The sequence below is a fragment of the Oryzias latipes genome, chromosome 5 (assembly GCF_053564925.1).
Source record: "Oryzias latipes strain Hd-rR chromosome 5, Olatipes_Hd-rR_3.1".
NCBI classification, from domain to species: Eukaryota; Metazoa; Chordata; class Actinopteri; order Beloniformes; family Adrianichthyidae; genus Oryzias; species Oryzias latipes.
In genome coordinates, this window is record NC_136241.1 from 2379172 (window position 1) to 2394155 (window position 14984).

General features: G+C 41.5%; 1 protein-coding gene across 2 annotated transcripts in view; it reads left to right on the forward strand.

Annotated features, from left to right (window-relative positions):
• The window catches only part of stab1 (stabilin 1), a 113843-nt gene extending 99292 nt beyond the window's left edge, over positions 1-14551 (forward strand). For both annotated transcript variants that reach the window (XM_023954693.2, XM_023954694.2), the window contains exons 66-70: positions 1056-1190; positions 3767-3871; positions 13801-13950; positions 14096-14188; positions 14402-14551. In XM_023954693.2, the coding sequence (XP_023810461.1) occupies positions 1056-1190; positions 3767-3871; positions 13801-13950; positions 14096-14188; positions 14402-14464 (546 nt within the window). In that variant the 3' untranslated portion in view covers positions 14465-14551. The remainder of the gene's footprint in view (positions 1-1055; positions 1191-3766; positions 3872-13800; positions 13951-14095; positions 14189-14401) is intronic.
• The last annotated feature ends 433 nt before the right edge of the window (positions 14552-14984 follow it).

Consider the following 14984-nt stretch of genomic DNA (forward strand, 5'->3'; position numbering starts at 1 on the left):
CTAGGGTTGGGCAGGGGAGATGCCCGGAACTCCCAGGTGATGGTTGGTGGGTCACCTGGGGCTTGGGGGGGCTATCCAGTGTGAGGTTGCCTGCTGGGCCCCCTGGCGGGGCGGAGGGCTATCCACCTCAATGGGCTGTGACCTGCCCCCTCCATGCTCCTATACCTCCTTGCTCTTTGCCGTTGGGCAAAAACATAGGCAGCACAACATAAACACCTACCTGAGTACAGATGTCAGCTCACATTTGCACAAATAGTATGTGGGACAGATTGAAATGCTTTACATGCGTTGGTTTATATGCACATGTGCGTGTGAACTGTAGTTGTGTTGAGTACATGTTGACATGATTGTATGTGAAGATTTTTTGAGCCATCAGGTATATTTGTAACACTTCCGTATGTGTGTGGACAGGCCCCGCCTCTTTTGACTAACATTTACAACAGACATCAATGATGATAATCCTCCAGCATCTTGTTACTTAATGAGTGTGCCCTCCACCACCACCTCTGTGGGTTAAAGCGACAGCGTCTCAGCGCACAATGAGCCTTCCTTTGATGTCTTGAAACCACAACAAACACTCATCAGTTTTGTAAATCTTCTAGCTTAACTTTAATTACATCTTTTAGAAAAAACAGCTGCAGCTTCCAGCTTTTTCTGCCACAATTATCACAAAAATGCATGTGAGATTGTATAGGGACTGTAGATCAATAAAGACTATGAGTTTCTTCTTTTTATTTTTATTTTTGGGTGGTGTGCTGCAGGATTTTTGTCAAGGTTAAAGTGTGCCGTGGCTCAAAAAAGGTTGAAAAACACTGGTCTACTGTGTGTGCTACACTTCATTCACAGCAACAGTGCATAGGGGGAAAAACTGTAGAAAAAAACTGTAAGAAAAGTGTGCCTTTGCGTTCAACTGATGGTCAGGTTGAACTTTGAACATAAACATCAAGGTGATAACTGCTGATAAAAGGGATGAATAAAACCTGAAAGGTAATTCACATATTTTCTGATGAAATGCAAGGATGCAGTCTGTTTCTGATCTGTGTTTGTCCCTTTAGACTCTGTCTGGAAGTGATCTGGAATATCACATCTCAGCTGATCACAGCAAGCGACTCTTTAAGGATCTGAGGCACCAAGAAGTCGTCAAATCAAGGCTTGGTTTAGACCTGATTGTTACTCAGGGCAAAAATGAGGTCAGATGTCACTTCTATGTCAGTGTGTAATTTCATGTTTCTGCTAGTACTGTTGCTGAGAAGCTCACTTTCAGAGAGCACAAGATGCAAAATAAGTTGCTGAACTACCAGATACTAAACATTAACTGACTATTGCTCCTAACTGATTAGAAATATAGATCAACTGAAAGATATCCACCAAGGTGTCTTTCCTTTACTGGCTTGGTATTCCAGGAGTTTGCTGATCTGAGAAAATGGCGGATTTATCAGTTACCCTACGCTATATGATTAAGTGTTAACGGCACAGAACCTGATGCGTTAGACAAAAAAAAAAGTTTTAAACAGATATGGAGACACATCTGTAAACGTGCATTTTCATGGTCCTGGTGCTTGACTATTTCTGGTAAGACACTGAACAGAGCCACCTTTCATAATCAGATAAAACTACTGCAAAGGTAGGAGACTCAAGTCGCTCTAGATCACCCTAAAAGTGGGAAAAGATTGCATATATTTGGTATCAGCTACCGATAAAACAAAAACAACAGTCACAAACTGTAGTTCTTAATGTGGCTGTTATAGTACGCTACGGAGAGCAGAGAACGGATCAGGGTAATACCTGAAGACTGAGGTTAAGTCTGTGATTCCCATCTGATGAGGGTGACAGCGGGAGGCTCTGATAATGGCGGCACACACTCAGCTGGTCAGCCCGTATCTGGGCCAAATAGCACCTTGGAAGGGACAGTGATGGGGAAGTAAAACAAGGGGTCGGAGGTGGGGGGCGGATACAGCCAAGAATGGGGACTAATCACAGCACCTCCAAGGCACAAAAGAGGAAGGCTGAAGATGGAAGTACAGTGTTTCCTCAGTATGTTTGTGTCCTGACAGCTGACAGATAGGTCCGCCTCTCACGCCAACAGCGAGCGTGTCCTCCAGTCCGCACTTCTAAACTGTCGCAACCTCATGGCTGTGCTGGTCTCCCAGAGGCGTCGCTCGGTTCCAAAGGCGTCGCTCGGTTCCAAAGGCGTCGCTCGGTTTTAAAGGCGTCGCTCGGTTCCAAAGGCGTCACTCGGTTCCAAAGGCGTCGCTCGGTTCCAAAGGCGTCACTCGGTTCCAAAGGCGTCGCTCGGTTCCAAAGGCGTCACTCGGTTCCAAAGGCGTCGCTCGGTTCCAAAGGTGTCGCTCGGTTCCAGCTTTTTCAATTATCTTACTTCAAAATGGCAGTTTTCATGGTGGCCTGCAGCTGCTTATTTGTGTTTTGTCTAGAGTTTCCCCTTTCAGGAGGGGTGAGATTCTCCAGCAAGACTGTTCTGAAAAACCCAGTGGGCAAAAAGTCCAGACAGCAAGAGGAGGAGTTCAGTTGTTGTAGGATGTCCTCCAAATCTCTGCTTTTTATAGGCTGAATCTGAGTCATGGAGTCTTTCTCCATCTGTGTTCAGATTTCCGATATTCTTTCTTGATAACGCCCCCAAGAGGTAACAATTAAACAGTTAAAAAAGTATCTGTCCTAAAATAGATCCTTAGGAAATCCTTACATGAGATTCCATAGGTTCTTGAGGGGCATGTATCCATACTGTCATAAAAGTTATTCTTCATCATTATAATTCAAGTAAAATGTAGCAGTAAAAAATGTCACTTAAAAACAAAAACTTGAGCTAGTTTCGTGAGGCACATTTAACAGATTTTATGGTTGCTTTTCTTCATTGATAAAAACGGAAACAGATCATTTTCATAATAATAATTTCCAGATTTGTTGGATTTAGTATGAATTTTGAGCCAAAGAGTGGAACCTCAGTTCTATCACTATTAGGTTTGGGGAAGTTTGGAGAACCACCCTTGTGCTATCCTAGGCACTTTAACGTTGGGAGTTGGGTCATCTAGACCCACTAGACAGTGCTCTGAACCATTTTTCTTCAATGATTTGTGATCTTCACTGGTGTCCATGGATTACATGAAATCTTTCTACCTTTCTCCACGTTTGTCATGGTAGGGAGAACACGTCAATGTAAGGGTGGGCTCATCTAAGATAGCACAAGGGTTAAACAGTCGATGAGTAAAGAGGCAGGAAGGAAGGTTGGAGGTAAGTTTGCTGTTGAGGTAGAGCTAAGTGCCATCGACTTAGCAGAGGAAGTGTACATCATATTTATGGGAAATATTGCCTAGGATAGGTAAACAAATAATGATAAGAAGGGGCCCCAGGCACACTGAGCCTTGGGAAACACCTAATGTAACAGCAGTCAGATGAGATTTGGAAGATTAAGGATGAATGAACTGAGTGTGGCCTGAGAAGGATATAAACTGATCTAAAGGAATACAGGTTATTCCAATGTAAGACAGTCTTTTGAGGGATTGGTGGAACAGAACGTGTCAAAGGCACACTCGGGTGAAGGAGGATGAGCTGGACTGCTCACCACACTAACCCTAAACTAAACTCTAACTCTTGAGCGGTAAATCTAGGTTGTTTTTGGACAAAAGGAAGTATTGAATTTCTCATGAATGAGGTGAACTGCTACTCCATCTCTAGAAAAGCCTCTAATAAAAAAACAATTTTTTTGTATATGACAATAAGCTATGTTTATTTTCTGCTGCCTTATTTTTAGAGCTACAAGATGGTGAACCAGCGACTACTGCTGAAGTGGGACATCCCTGCAGTGAATGGGATCATCCATGTCATTGAAGCTCCACTAACATCTCCCATCTTACCAGTGAGTCAAGTTTAACAGGGCGGTGCCGATGACTGCACCATGGAGTCCATCATTCATGGACTCCATGGTGCAGGTTTCAAGCAGGATTTTACTTCACAGCAACTGACACAAGAAATCTCTGTGAAAAACTGGTGTGCTTCGATTCTCACTAGGTTGGCAAATATAGACCACAATGCATTGTGCTTGGTCGATTTGTCGTTTGAGAAATAAAAATACTATTCTTTACAAATCACCAAAGGCATTATGCCCTATGACAGAGGTCGGCAAGCTTTACCTCTCAAAGAGCCAACCATTTCCCACAGAAATGAAAGCACAGGGAGCCTCAACACTAGGGATGTTAGAAAAAATCGTTTCACTGATGTATCATGATAGTTCATTTGGCGATACTTGTATTGATTCAAAATGCTGTCAGGATATTTATTGAATCATTTATTTTAATTATTTATGACCGTGATGTTTCCTTTGGTCTTTTGTCTATTTGCCACAACCTTGAACAGACTTTTCTGTCTGTCAAACGCCAGAGTTAAGATGAGTGAGGTGATGGAAACAGATTTGATGCAGACTCCTTTCTATTTTGTTTTTCTTTTACAACCAGTAAACCCAATTAAGTATACAGTGGTGGAAAAAATTGTTGGTACCCCTCAGTTAAAGAAAGAAAGTCCACAATGCTCACTGAAATGACTTGAAACATTCAAAAGTAACAATAAATTAAAAATTTTAGAAAATTAAATAATCAAAATTACCCATTACTTTTGAGTTGTTGATTAACAGAATTCTTTAAAAAAACAAACTAGTGAAATAGGGCTGGACAAAAATGATGGTCTCTCTATAAAAGACTGAGAACTAATTGCCCAGGGGGTCATGATGAACTCAGGTATGTCCTTTAATTGACATCACAGCTGTTTTCAAACCCATTATGAGTCAGTCTGCCTATTTTAAGGGAGTCAAATAGTCACGTTGCTGTTTGGTGAAAAGGTGTGAACCACACTGAACATGGACAACAGAAAGTCAAGGAGAGAATTGTCCCAGGACATGAGAAACCAAAATGATAGACAAACATGGTAAAGGTAAAGGCTATAAAACCATCTCTAAGCAGCTTGAAGTTCCTGTGACGACAGTGACACATGTTATTCAGAGGTTTAAGACCCACAGGACAGTAGCCAACCTCCCTGGACGATGGAAGAGGAACATTGATGACAAATTGAGGAGACGGATAGTTGGAACTGTATCCAAAGAGCCCAGAACAACCTCAAAGACATTAAAGGTGAACTCCTAGATCAAGGTACATCAGTGTCAGATCGCACCATTCATGGTTGTTTGAGCCAGAGTGGACTTCATGGGAGACGACCAAGGAGGACACCACTGTTGAAAGGAAATCATCAAAAAGCCAGACTGGAATTAGCAAAAATGCATGTTGACAAGCCACAAAGCTTCTGGGAAAATGTCCTTTGGACAGATGAGACAAAGCTGGAGCTTTTTGGTAAGGCACATCAGCTCTATGTTGGTAGCCTCAAGAATGAAGCATCCAACCAAAAGAACACTGTCCCTACTGTGAAACATGGAGGAGGCTCCGTTCTGTTTTGGGGCTGCTTTGCTGCATCTGCCACAGGGTGTCTTGAATTTGTGATGGTCAAATGAAATCTCCAGATGATCAAGGCATTCTGGGTAGAAATGTGCTGCCTAGTGTCAGAAAGCTTGGTCTCAGTCTCAGGTCATGGGTCTTCCAACAGGACAACCATCCAAAACACACAGCCAAAAAACCCCAAGAATGGCTCAGAGAAAAGCGTTGGACTATTCTGAAGTGGCCTTCTATGAGCCCAGATCTGAATCCCATTGAACATCAGTGGAAGGAGCTGAAACATGCCATTTGGAGAAGACACCCGTCAACCCTGAGACAACTGGAGCAGTTTGCTCATGAGGAGGGGGCCAAAATACCTGTGGACAGGTGCAGAAGGCTCATTGACAAATACAGAAACCGTTTCATTGCAGTGATTGTCTCAAAAGGTTGTTCAACAAAATATTAAGTTATGGGTACCATCATTTTTGTCCAGCCCTATTTCATTAGTTTGTTTTTTTTAAATAATTCTGTTAATCAACAACTCAAAAGTAATGGCTGATTTTTATTATTTAATTTTCAATAAATTTAAATTTGTTACTTTTGAACTGTCAGATAAATGCATCTAGACATTAAAGAAAAACACAATTATAAACAACAAACCACAACAAGAATCAAGTTTCTCATGCACGAGGGAGAGGAGCAAGAGTGACAGAAAACATCTACCACGCTTCTCTTCTCAAAGGTCTGCCTCTCCTCGTGCTGCTTTTATTAAGAACACAAGAAGGAGGTAACATTTTCAAGACAAAGAGAAAAGTTCATTAGGGGGTGTCGTCAAATGACCCTTTTGGTTGGATTCTAAGTTCAAACAGTATTCCTTATCAGCTGAGGACAGTGTTGTAAAACCCCCTCTTCCTGGCTGGGGATGAGAAGCAGATGAACAAACACACAGAACTGTTTTCAGAAGAGGTAAAAAGGTCAATCTGAGTTAACATTTAAACATACATTTACACAAATACATTTACACAATGATAATAATAAAACAAATTCCTTCACATACTCCCTCCTTTTTATCATTGATAAATGTCAAAATCTCACATCCAATATCACATCTCTTTTCAGTTTTCTGTGACATCTTCATTTTCATAACACTTTCAATTTACACTCAGATGAGAAGTTCTTTTTTTTTTTTTTTTCAAATTTCAAGTCATTTCAGTTTCAAAATTCTCACAGTCATCTTGTGCTCCCTTTAAAAACAAGTTGTATTCTTTACTCATAAGAACACTTTGTACTCCTCCATTCACAGCTCTGGAAATCATAGATTGAAAAATGCACATAGTGAACACACAACATATGATCAGTACCATAAGAGTAGGTGTCACTATTTTTAACAAACGTTGCCACCAGGAACCAAAAGCAAGCCAGGAGAAGAAATCCCAACATTGGGGTTTCCTGTCATCCTGTATTGCCTGCTGAACCTTTTCAAGTTGATGTAATGCTTCTGTGATGCTGTGACCTTCATTGGTGTTGTCAGGAATAAATGTAGAACAGGTATCATTTAACATTTTACAAACACATCCCTGCTAAGCGACCAATAGGTCCAAAACCAATCTGTTCTGTAGAACCATAAGTCTCATGCTTGACATTTCTTCATTATAGCCTTTAAATGCTTTAATTGTAGCGTTCAAAAATAAACCTAATCGATGATCAATGGTCTCAATTCTGAGAGCGTTTTTAGCATTTTCCACCTAGGGAAACAATGCCATAGTTACCTTTTCCCCAGTATTCCAGTGTTTATGGTCTCCAGGAACATCTGATCCCCAAATGGAATCATGTGGCTTGACATCAATAAGGTTACGTCTGTGGCGCAGGTGAGGCTCATGGACTGCAGAAACTATGAAAGTGTGACCTGTGACCAGTGACCTTTACGGGAGCACAAATCCCACTCCAGTCTCTAGGCAGACTGAGGTAGAGGGCCTGCCCACATAACCAAAACATTTGATCAACCACATAAGTACCATTGTTACCTGGCATTAAATCTGGATTAGATTCAACACAACGTCCTCTAGGGCAGGGAACTGCATAACCATGGGAAACTCTGTCATTGATTATCTGGACTGTGAAGGGAACAAGAAGTCCATGACACATCTTCGTCTGCAAAGTTCCTAAAAACTCTGTGCCATTGTTAGTTACGCAATGTGGAAACACAGTTCCTGGTTCCACACTAGCATATGGAGCTAATGATTTTGTCAATTTCAGTTTTTTAAACTGATACAAACTCTTGCAACTCGGTCTTACAAGAGTACCATTTGAAGTGGTGACGGCTCCAGTACTAATATACCCTCTGGTACTACATTCAATGACACAGTTGCTCTTCCACTCAGAAAATTGCTTTGCCTGTAAATTAGGATGTAGGGATGAAGCTTCAATTACAGAACAAACATAGCAATCCGATCTATTCTTTTCCTTAGCCAGTAACATAACATACCTTTACCAAGAATTTGTCATATACAGGTGAGTTATGTTCATTTTTGGACTATTCAAAACATCATGTTCATCAATACTCAGCCATCGTCGAGAAATGTTTCTTTCCTCGTTGGTGGTTCTTCTTGCAGGTGGATAATGATTCCAAAAGAACAAAACCTTGTGGTGGCTCCTGTCAGGAATAGCAGGAACAGTAAACAAAATAAACTGTCTCTTAGCCCAGTTGGACACGCCATGGTGGATATGTACCTATCTTCGGGAGGGAGAGGTTACTAGCACATCACCTCCTCAAGTCCTCTAACAGTGTAGGATCCGTGTAGTGCAAAAGAGATCTGGTGTGCTTTCTTCCCTAAAACTAGGTGGATCTCTCGGCTTCGCTGACGTTGAGACAAGCAGCTTCTATACAGCTGCCTCCCTTTGTAGTCAGACTTCCCCACCTAGCAGTTGGAATTAGCCTCACCCAGATGCTTTTTCTTGCAGTGTGACAGGTGGATCCAAAATGTCCTTTCAGCAATCTTTACAGCTGTTGGTGTAGTCAGCAGGACTTGGAATGGGCCTTCCCCCCGTGGGCTGGACCAACACTTCCTTTTTATGGCCTTCACAAACACCCAGTCACCAACCTGCACTGGTGAAGTGTCCTGTGGAGATAAAAAGGAATCTGGCACTTGATTTGTCCTTTGCACATCTTTAGTGGTAAACATTTTTCTCAAATAATCCACTAAATTGGCATCATCATCTGGAGAATGTTGCTGTGTAGGATCAATGTCTGGTAACCTATAAGAACGTCATACAACATTTCAAAAGGCGTTAAAGGTTGACCTGCTGTGCGTGTGATACGCATGCTTAGTTGAACTAAGTCTATGCAGTCAGGCCACTGTCTGTTTGTCTCTTCCATGCATTTCTTTAACTTTGATTTGATAGTGCTATTAGTTCTCTTAACTAATCCTGCACTCTGTGGGTGATAACTACAATGTCTCTTTAGATCAATGCAAAGGTGTTGAGCTATTTTGTCTATCACTTGATTTACAAAATGTGTACCATTATCACTTCTTATCACTTGTGGTATGCCAAAAGTTGGGATTATTCTTTTACAAATACCTTTAGCTACTGTAAGAGCATCTTGTGTTGCACATGGAAAAATTTCAACCCATTTGGAAAATGCATCAATAATCACTAAACAATATTTCAATCCTTTGCTTTTATTCAATTCAATAAAATCCATATGGATTGTATGGAAAGGAAAAGGTGGTTCAGGAAATTTTCCTCTCTTAGGTCTAACATTGCCTTGGGGATTATGACGCATACATGTAAAACATTGTTTACAAAAAAATGTTGAATAGAGAATAAATCCATAAGTTGTATAATATTTCTCTAATAAGTTCATCATCCCCCCTGTTGAGACATGGCAAAGCCCATGACTCAAAATTGCTGCCCATTTGTACATGGATTTTGGTAAAATAAGTTGTCCTTCTGTGCTGACATAAAGACCTTGTTTTAACTTTGCTCCCTTTTTCAACCATAAATCTTTTTATTGTTTTGGTGCACTGGGTGGCATTTCTTTTTAAAAAAAAATCAGCGGTTGCATCTGCAGTCAAATCCTCATTAGTGCACATTCCTACATCTTTTGTTGCAGCTTGCTTTGCTGTTGCATCTGCAAAGGCATTTCCTTAAGAATTATGATCTGTTCTTCGTGTGTGTCCCTCGCATTTACATATTGCCACTTTAGATGGTAACATTACAGCAGTTAATAATTCTTTCAGTAAGTCTACATGTGTTACTGGTTTTCCTGTTGACGTTTTAAAACTCTCTGTTCTTCCACTGTTGACAAAATAAATGCACAGTAGCAAACGCATTTTGGCTATCAGTATAGATCTTATCTTTAAACAGTTTGCATGCTTCAGTTAAGGCTGTCAACTCTGCTGATTGTGCTTAGGAATTTCCACACAGGGGTCCTACCTTCAGAACCTTATCTTGAGTTACAACAGCATAGCCCACTTTGTTTCTGCCTGTTTCATCCTTTTTTCGCTGACCCATCAACAAAAATTATTTCTCTTTCAGTGAGATCTAAAAATTCATAACTAATTGGTTGAATTTCTAGTTCTGATTAATCTTTTATCTTGTCATTTCTTTTACCATCTAATCAATCTGATTTCTTCCTTTCAGGACAATCTCTCTCTCCCAATGATCTCTCTGTCCACAAATCCAACATCCATCATCAACCTGCTCTGACCCTCTGTTGCTACTTCCTCTAAACCTTCATCTAAAACTTCCTTTAAAATTTTCTTTTCCACGACCACGATTTCTTCCTCTCTTCACATTCCTTCCAAAAAACACATTACTACTTTCATCCTGCCAAAATGTATGTACACTTTGATTCCTAAATTTCTTTCTATTCACCATCACTTTTTTCTGCATGAACAGCAAAATTCATAAACTGTTGCAGTGCTCCTGTAGGCAGATCTATGTAATGCTTCCTTATCCAGTCTGCAATCTCTGGTTTCATAGCTTACAGTAAAGCTTGTTTCAGCTACTGTCTATAGGGACTTTCATCATTATCATCATCTCTGAGTCCACTGTTAGCTTTAAAACTTCTTTAAATCTGACTATAAAATCAAACACTAACTCTCCATTTATTTGCTTATTTTGACCAATCTTTCCCTAATCAGGTCTCATTGGAAAGGCTTCTCTAATTCTTTGTCCCAAAAGTGTAAGACTTTGAATTAACTCTTGACTGTTATGTGGAAGAGGTCTGGGTGGATCGTCATCATTCATAGGATTCCTTTACTTTTGCCCAGTCTGCTTTCATAGCAGTCATACATGCCTGCTGACATTTAATCCCATTCAGATGATAAGCTCTCTGAACTTTCATCATTTGCCCGTGAGAGATAACTCCCCTCACTGCCTTCCTAACATCCTCTAATGTCCAGGTGCTAAACAAAAGAAGTGTAGGCCTCTGGCCATCTTCTCCAGCTCTAGGGTTGGGCACTTCAATCATTGGAAATGTCTCTGCAACTTGAGATGACTCTCCAGCTTCTTCCAAACCAACCCCCAAAGTTTTTTTCCATTGAAGTTTTTTCCCTTTTCATCCTAACATTATTTTTCCTTTTTCTGGTGTATTTAAATCAGTCAGTGGTGGGTAAAAACTCGTCACCAGAGGAGCATTTGTCCCCTGGTAGGGAGGAGGTGAGAAATCAGCTGGTTTCTGCTCTCCCCCCCCTTTTCATCCTGCTCCTGCTCGGTCTGCAGCCCGCTGCAGCCTGCTGTTGCAGGGGTCTGAGTCTCACAACTGATTTATCCTCCTCTTTTTTAGCAATCAGACATGCGTCTCTAGTTTTACTTTTCTGAATGCCATTCTTTATTTTTCATTGCTTCATTTAAGCACAGTTTTGCACAAATTAATTCTTCACTATTTTTTTGTTTATTTTTTATTTTGTACTTTGTTTTTAATTTGTAACCTTTTAACTAATTCAGTACATTGCCCTTAAAATTGTAGGTTTTATCCCATTTTATCAAGAATGTAGTTGAATCTGGATGAACTCTTTCCATATATTTTTAATCTCATGTTAATTCAACTTTTCTATTTGAAATCCCCCATTTTTTTATTTTTTTTTATTTTATTTATTACGTTAGTCAGAGTGTGATCAGAACCAACACAGAATGACTCTCAGGACCGAATTTCACTCCCCGTGCAACAAGCTTCTAGGTCAGACCTATTGTCTGATCCGGTCACACGTTCAGGGTCCTCCCAGGAGCAAAACCCGTTTTAGACTCTGGGTTCTTTTCACCTAAAGCCTAATGAGATGAAATCTTGTTCTACTTCAACAAGCAGCCTTGTGTTAACACTGCAAGGTTTCCAGCTGCCCACAGGTTCGAAAAAGTTCACTCCATGTACACATGCACTCACATTCACACCAAAAAAAACTTTTTATTTTATTTTTGTTGTTTTTTTTCTAGGCCTTTTAGGGACTTGAACCCTCTTACGCGTTTTAGGCTGGAGGACTCGAACCTACACCTTTATACAGAATTCTGGACTTTTCCGGGACTCCAAACCCACACGTGTTTTAGGCAACAGGACTTGAACCTGTCCCTCAGAATTCTGGGCCACTTCGGGGACTCGAACCCCTGAAAAAGCGCTTTACTTGCCTTGTCGTTGTGGTCTGACTGGTTAACGAATAACGTCAATCTGGACCCAGGGATCAGACCAGTCGATTGGCCGGCGTAGAATTCACTACGTCGGACTTTCGTCCTGAGACCTAGTCTCACGGGCTGTGCACAGACTTCAATCGGCATGGTCCTCCCCCAAGGACGCAGATATGTTGTCACCCGGCTCGAAGGACCAAAGAATGTCAGATAAATGCATCTAGACATTAAAGAAAAACACAATTATAAACAACAAACCACAACAAGAATCAAGTTTCTCATGCACGAGGGAGAGGAGCAAGAGTGACAGAAAACGTCTACCACGCTTCTCTTCTCCAAGGTCTGCCTCTCCTCGTGCTGCTTTTATTAAGAACACAAGAAGGAGGTAACATTTTCAAGACAAAGAGAAAAGTTCATTAGGGGGTGTCGTCAAATGACCCTTTTGGTTGGATTCTAAGTTCAAACAGTATTCCTTATCAGCTAAGGACAGTGTGTTGTAAAACCGCCTCTCTTCCTTGCTGGGGATGAGAAGCAGATGAACAAACACACAGAACTGTTTTCAGAAGAGGTAAAAAGGTCAATCTGAGTTAACATTTAAACATACATTTACACAAATACATTTACACAATGATAATAATAAAACAAATTCCTTCACATGAACATTTCAAGTCATGTCAGTGAGCATTGTGGACTTTCTTTCTTAAACTGAGGGGGTAACAACAATTTTGTCCACCACTGTATACATTTTATGGATGACAAAACTATTTTTTTATCAGAAAGCAGCTGTCAGTTTGTTGCGGGTCTGGAGTCATAATGGGTGAGTTTATGCCCGGCCCCCCCTTCTCTACCTGTTCACATCTTCGGGCAGCCAGGAGGGGGCCAGCCAGCCGCTGACAGAGACCGAGCCAGTGAGCAAGGGTGGGACCCAGCGCTGCACCCGAGGGGCAGGAGGTCCAGCACCACTCATGGCCCTGATATTGCCATATTGCTATATTGATATATACCCCCCCCCCCCCCACCACCACCCAAAAAATAGAATAAATAAAATTAAGGAAAATTAAATATATAAGTTAACAAACCCTTCACCCCTAGAAACCAATAATTAAATATAATTAAATGATTTGATTTGAGTTTTTTATTTGAAATGGTTTATTTCGAACAATAAAATAAGAATAATACACAAAAACTTCACAATCATCAGTTTTACATTCATACAATGATGTGTCAAACCTAGGATAATTAGACAGAAAATTAATTATTGCTTGAAAGGGAGTGGAAGAAGGCAAACTTATATAATCCCACCCCTGTTCTACCGTAACCATTTTATTACATGATTTATCATTATCCAATAAAATTAGATGAAATAAATTAAACCCTTTTCCCCTGTGAATGCATCATTGACCCCCGGGGCACCAGGCCAAGTGCCAAGCAACTGGTCGCAGGCAAAACACCGGCCAAGGGCAGCCAGCCCCCAGGACCCCCAAGCCCCCCCCAACCCACGACACAGCAGCCAACCACCCAACACGGCCCCTGGCCGCTGTTCCCGGCTGACAGCCAACGTCCGCCCCATGCCCAGAAGGTGCAGACCCAGGGGCCCCTACATCAATGCTAGCCAAGTCCCCACCCCCAAATGCCAGAGAATGCAAGAGCAATTTTGGGCAAATGGACAAACTTGCACATTGGTGCAAAAAAGGTGATGTAGGATCACTCAGTGGCAGCTGCTGAAATCAGACTGTTTTCTTTTTTAAAGGAGAACCCCGGTACTTCAAGAGGCCAAGCACATTCTAGCAGCACAGCGTCGGCCATCCTGTTGTCATTGTTTCTGTTGTGTGTGCTGGCTGCAATTGGCCACTACATCTTCAGGCACAAAATAGACGCCTTCCGTTTCCACTACTTCAAAGTAAGAAATGCACATTTTTCATTTAAATGTATGATCATCCCATCAGTGGCATTAACGGTTTTGCACGTTTACATACCAAAGACACGCCCAAAATGTTGGAGGTGCATCCTTGACTGACAGCTGCTGTTGTGGTTTCCTTTGACAGAATGAGGACGAGGACGCTGCCAACAAACCCACGCTGGTGTCCATCCCTAATCCTCTGTACAGCGGCGGCAGCACCCTCAGCGAGCCGTTCGGGGTAAGTCCAGCAGATATGGGTTAAGGTGGCTGGAAACTAGGTAGACAAGGGTGTAACTCCTGGAGCTGGTAAAGAAAAAAGGACTTTTAAACTGGTTTACAGGGGAACACTTTAAACTTGAGTCGTAGGTGTCGCCGTGTCTGTGAGGCAGCTGAAAGTGACCTGAGGAATGTTAAGAACCTTCAAAGTTTCTGATTGACCCTTCTCCTGCAGGACACTGGTGAAGGAGCAGAACCGCCGGAGCATGAAGAAAACGTGCTGGGCTGCGACCAATGAAAGCTCCTGCACTGGAGCTGTTCCGAAACACATTGTGTGTTTATGTGTTTGTGTCTCGACATAAAATAAAGCTGCCACTTTGTGAAACCTCGATCCGGAGTCTTTATGTAAGGTAAAAATAAAAAATGTTATTCGAAACAAAGTCATCTCAAACTAAGTCAGCTCTGGACAGTTTTAGTACGGTTATAGTTTAAACCAGGGGTGTACACACTTTTTTTGGCAAGTGAGCTACTTTTGAGACGACAATGTCGTAAAGATCTACATATATATATATATATATATATATAAACAAAACTAAATCCACACACGCCCCAATTGAGCTTCCACCACTGTTGCTAGACGCGCTCTTCCCAGGACTCTGCCCTTGTAACCCTTGTGCTATCCTAGGCAGCAGTTAATATTGGGAGTGGGGGTCATCTAGACCAGTGATCCCCCACCTTTCTGGCGCCACGGACTGGTATGACGTCACACAAAGTTTTCACGGACCAATCTTTAAGATGTAGGCAGATGATTACCGTAG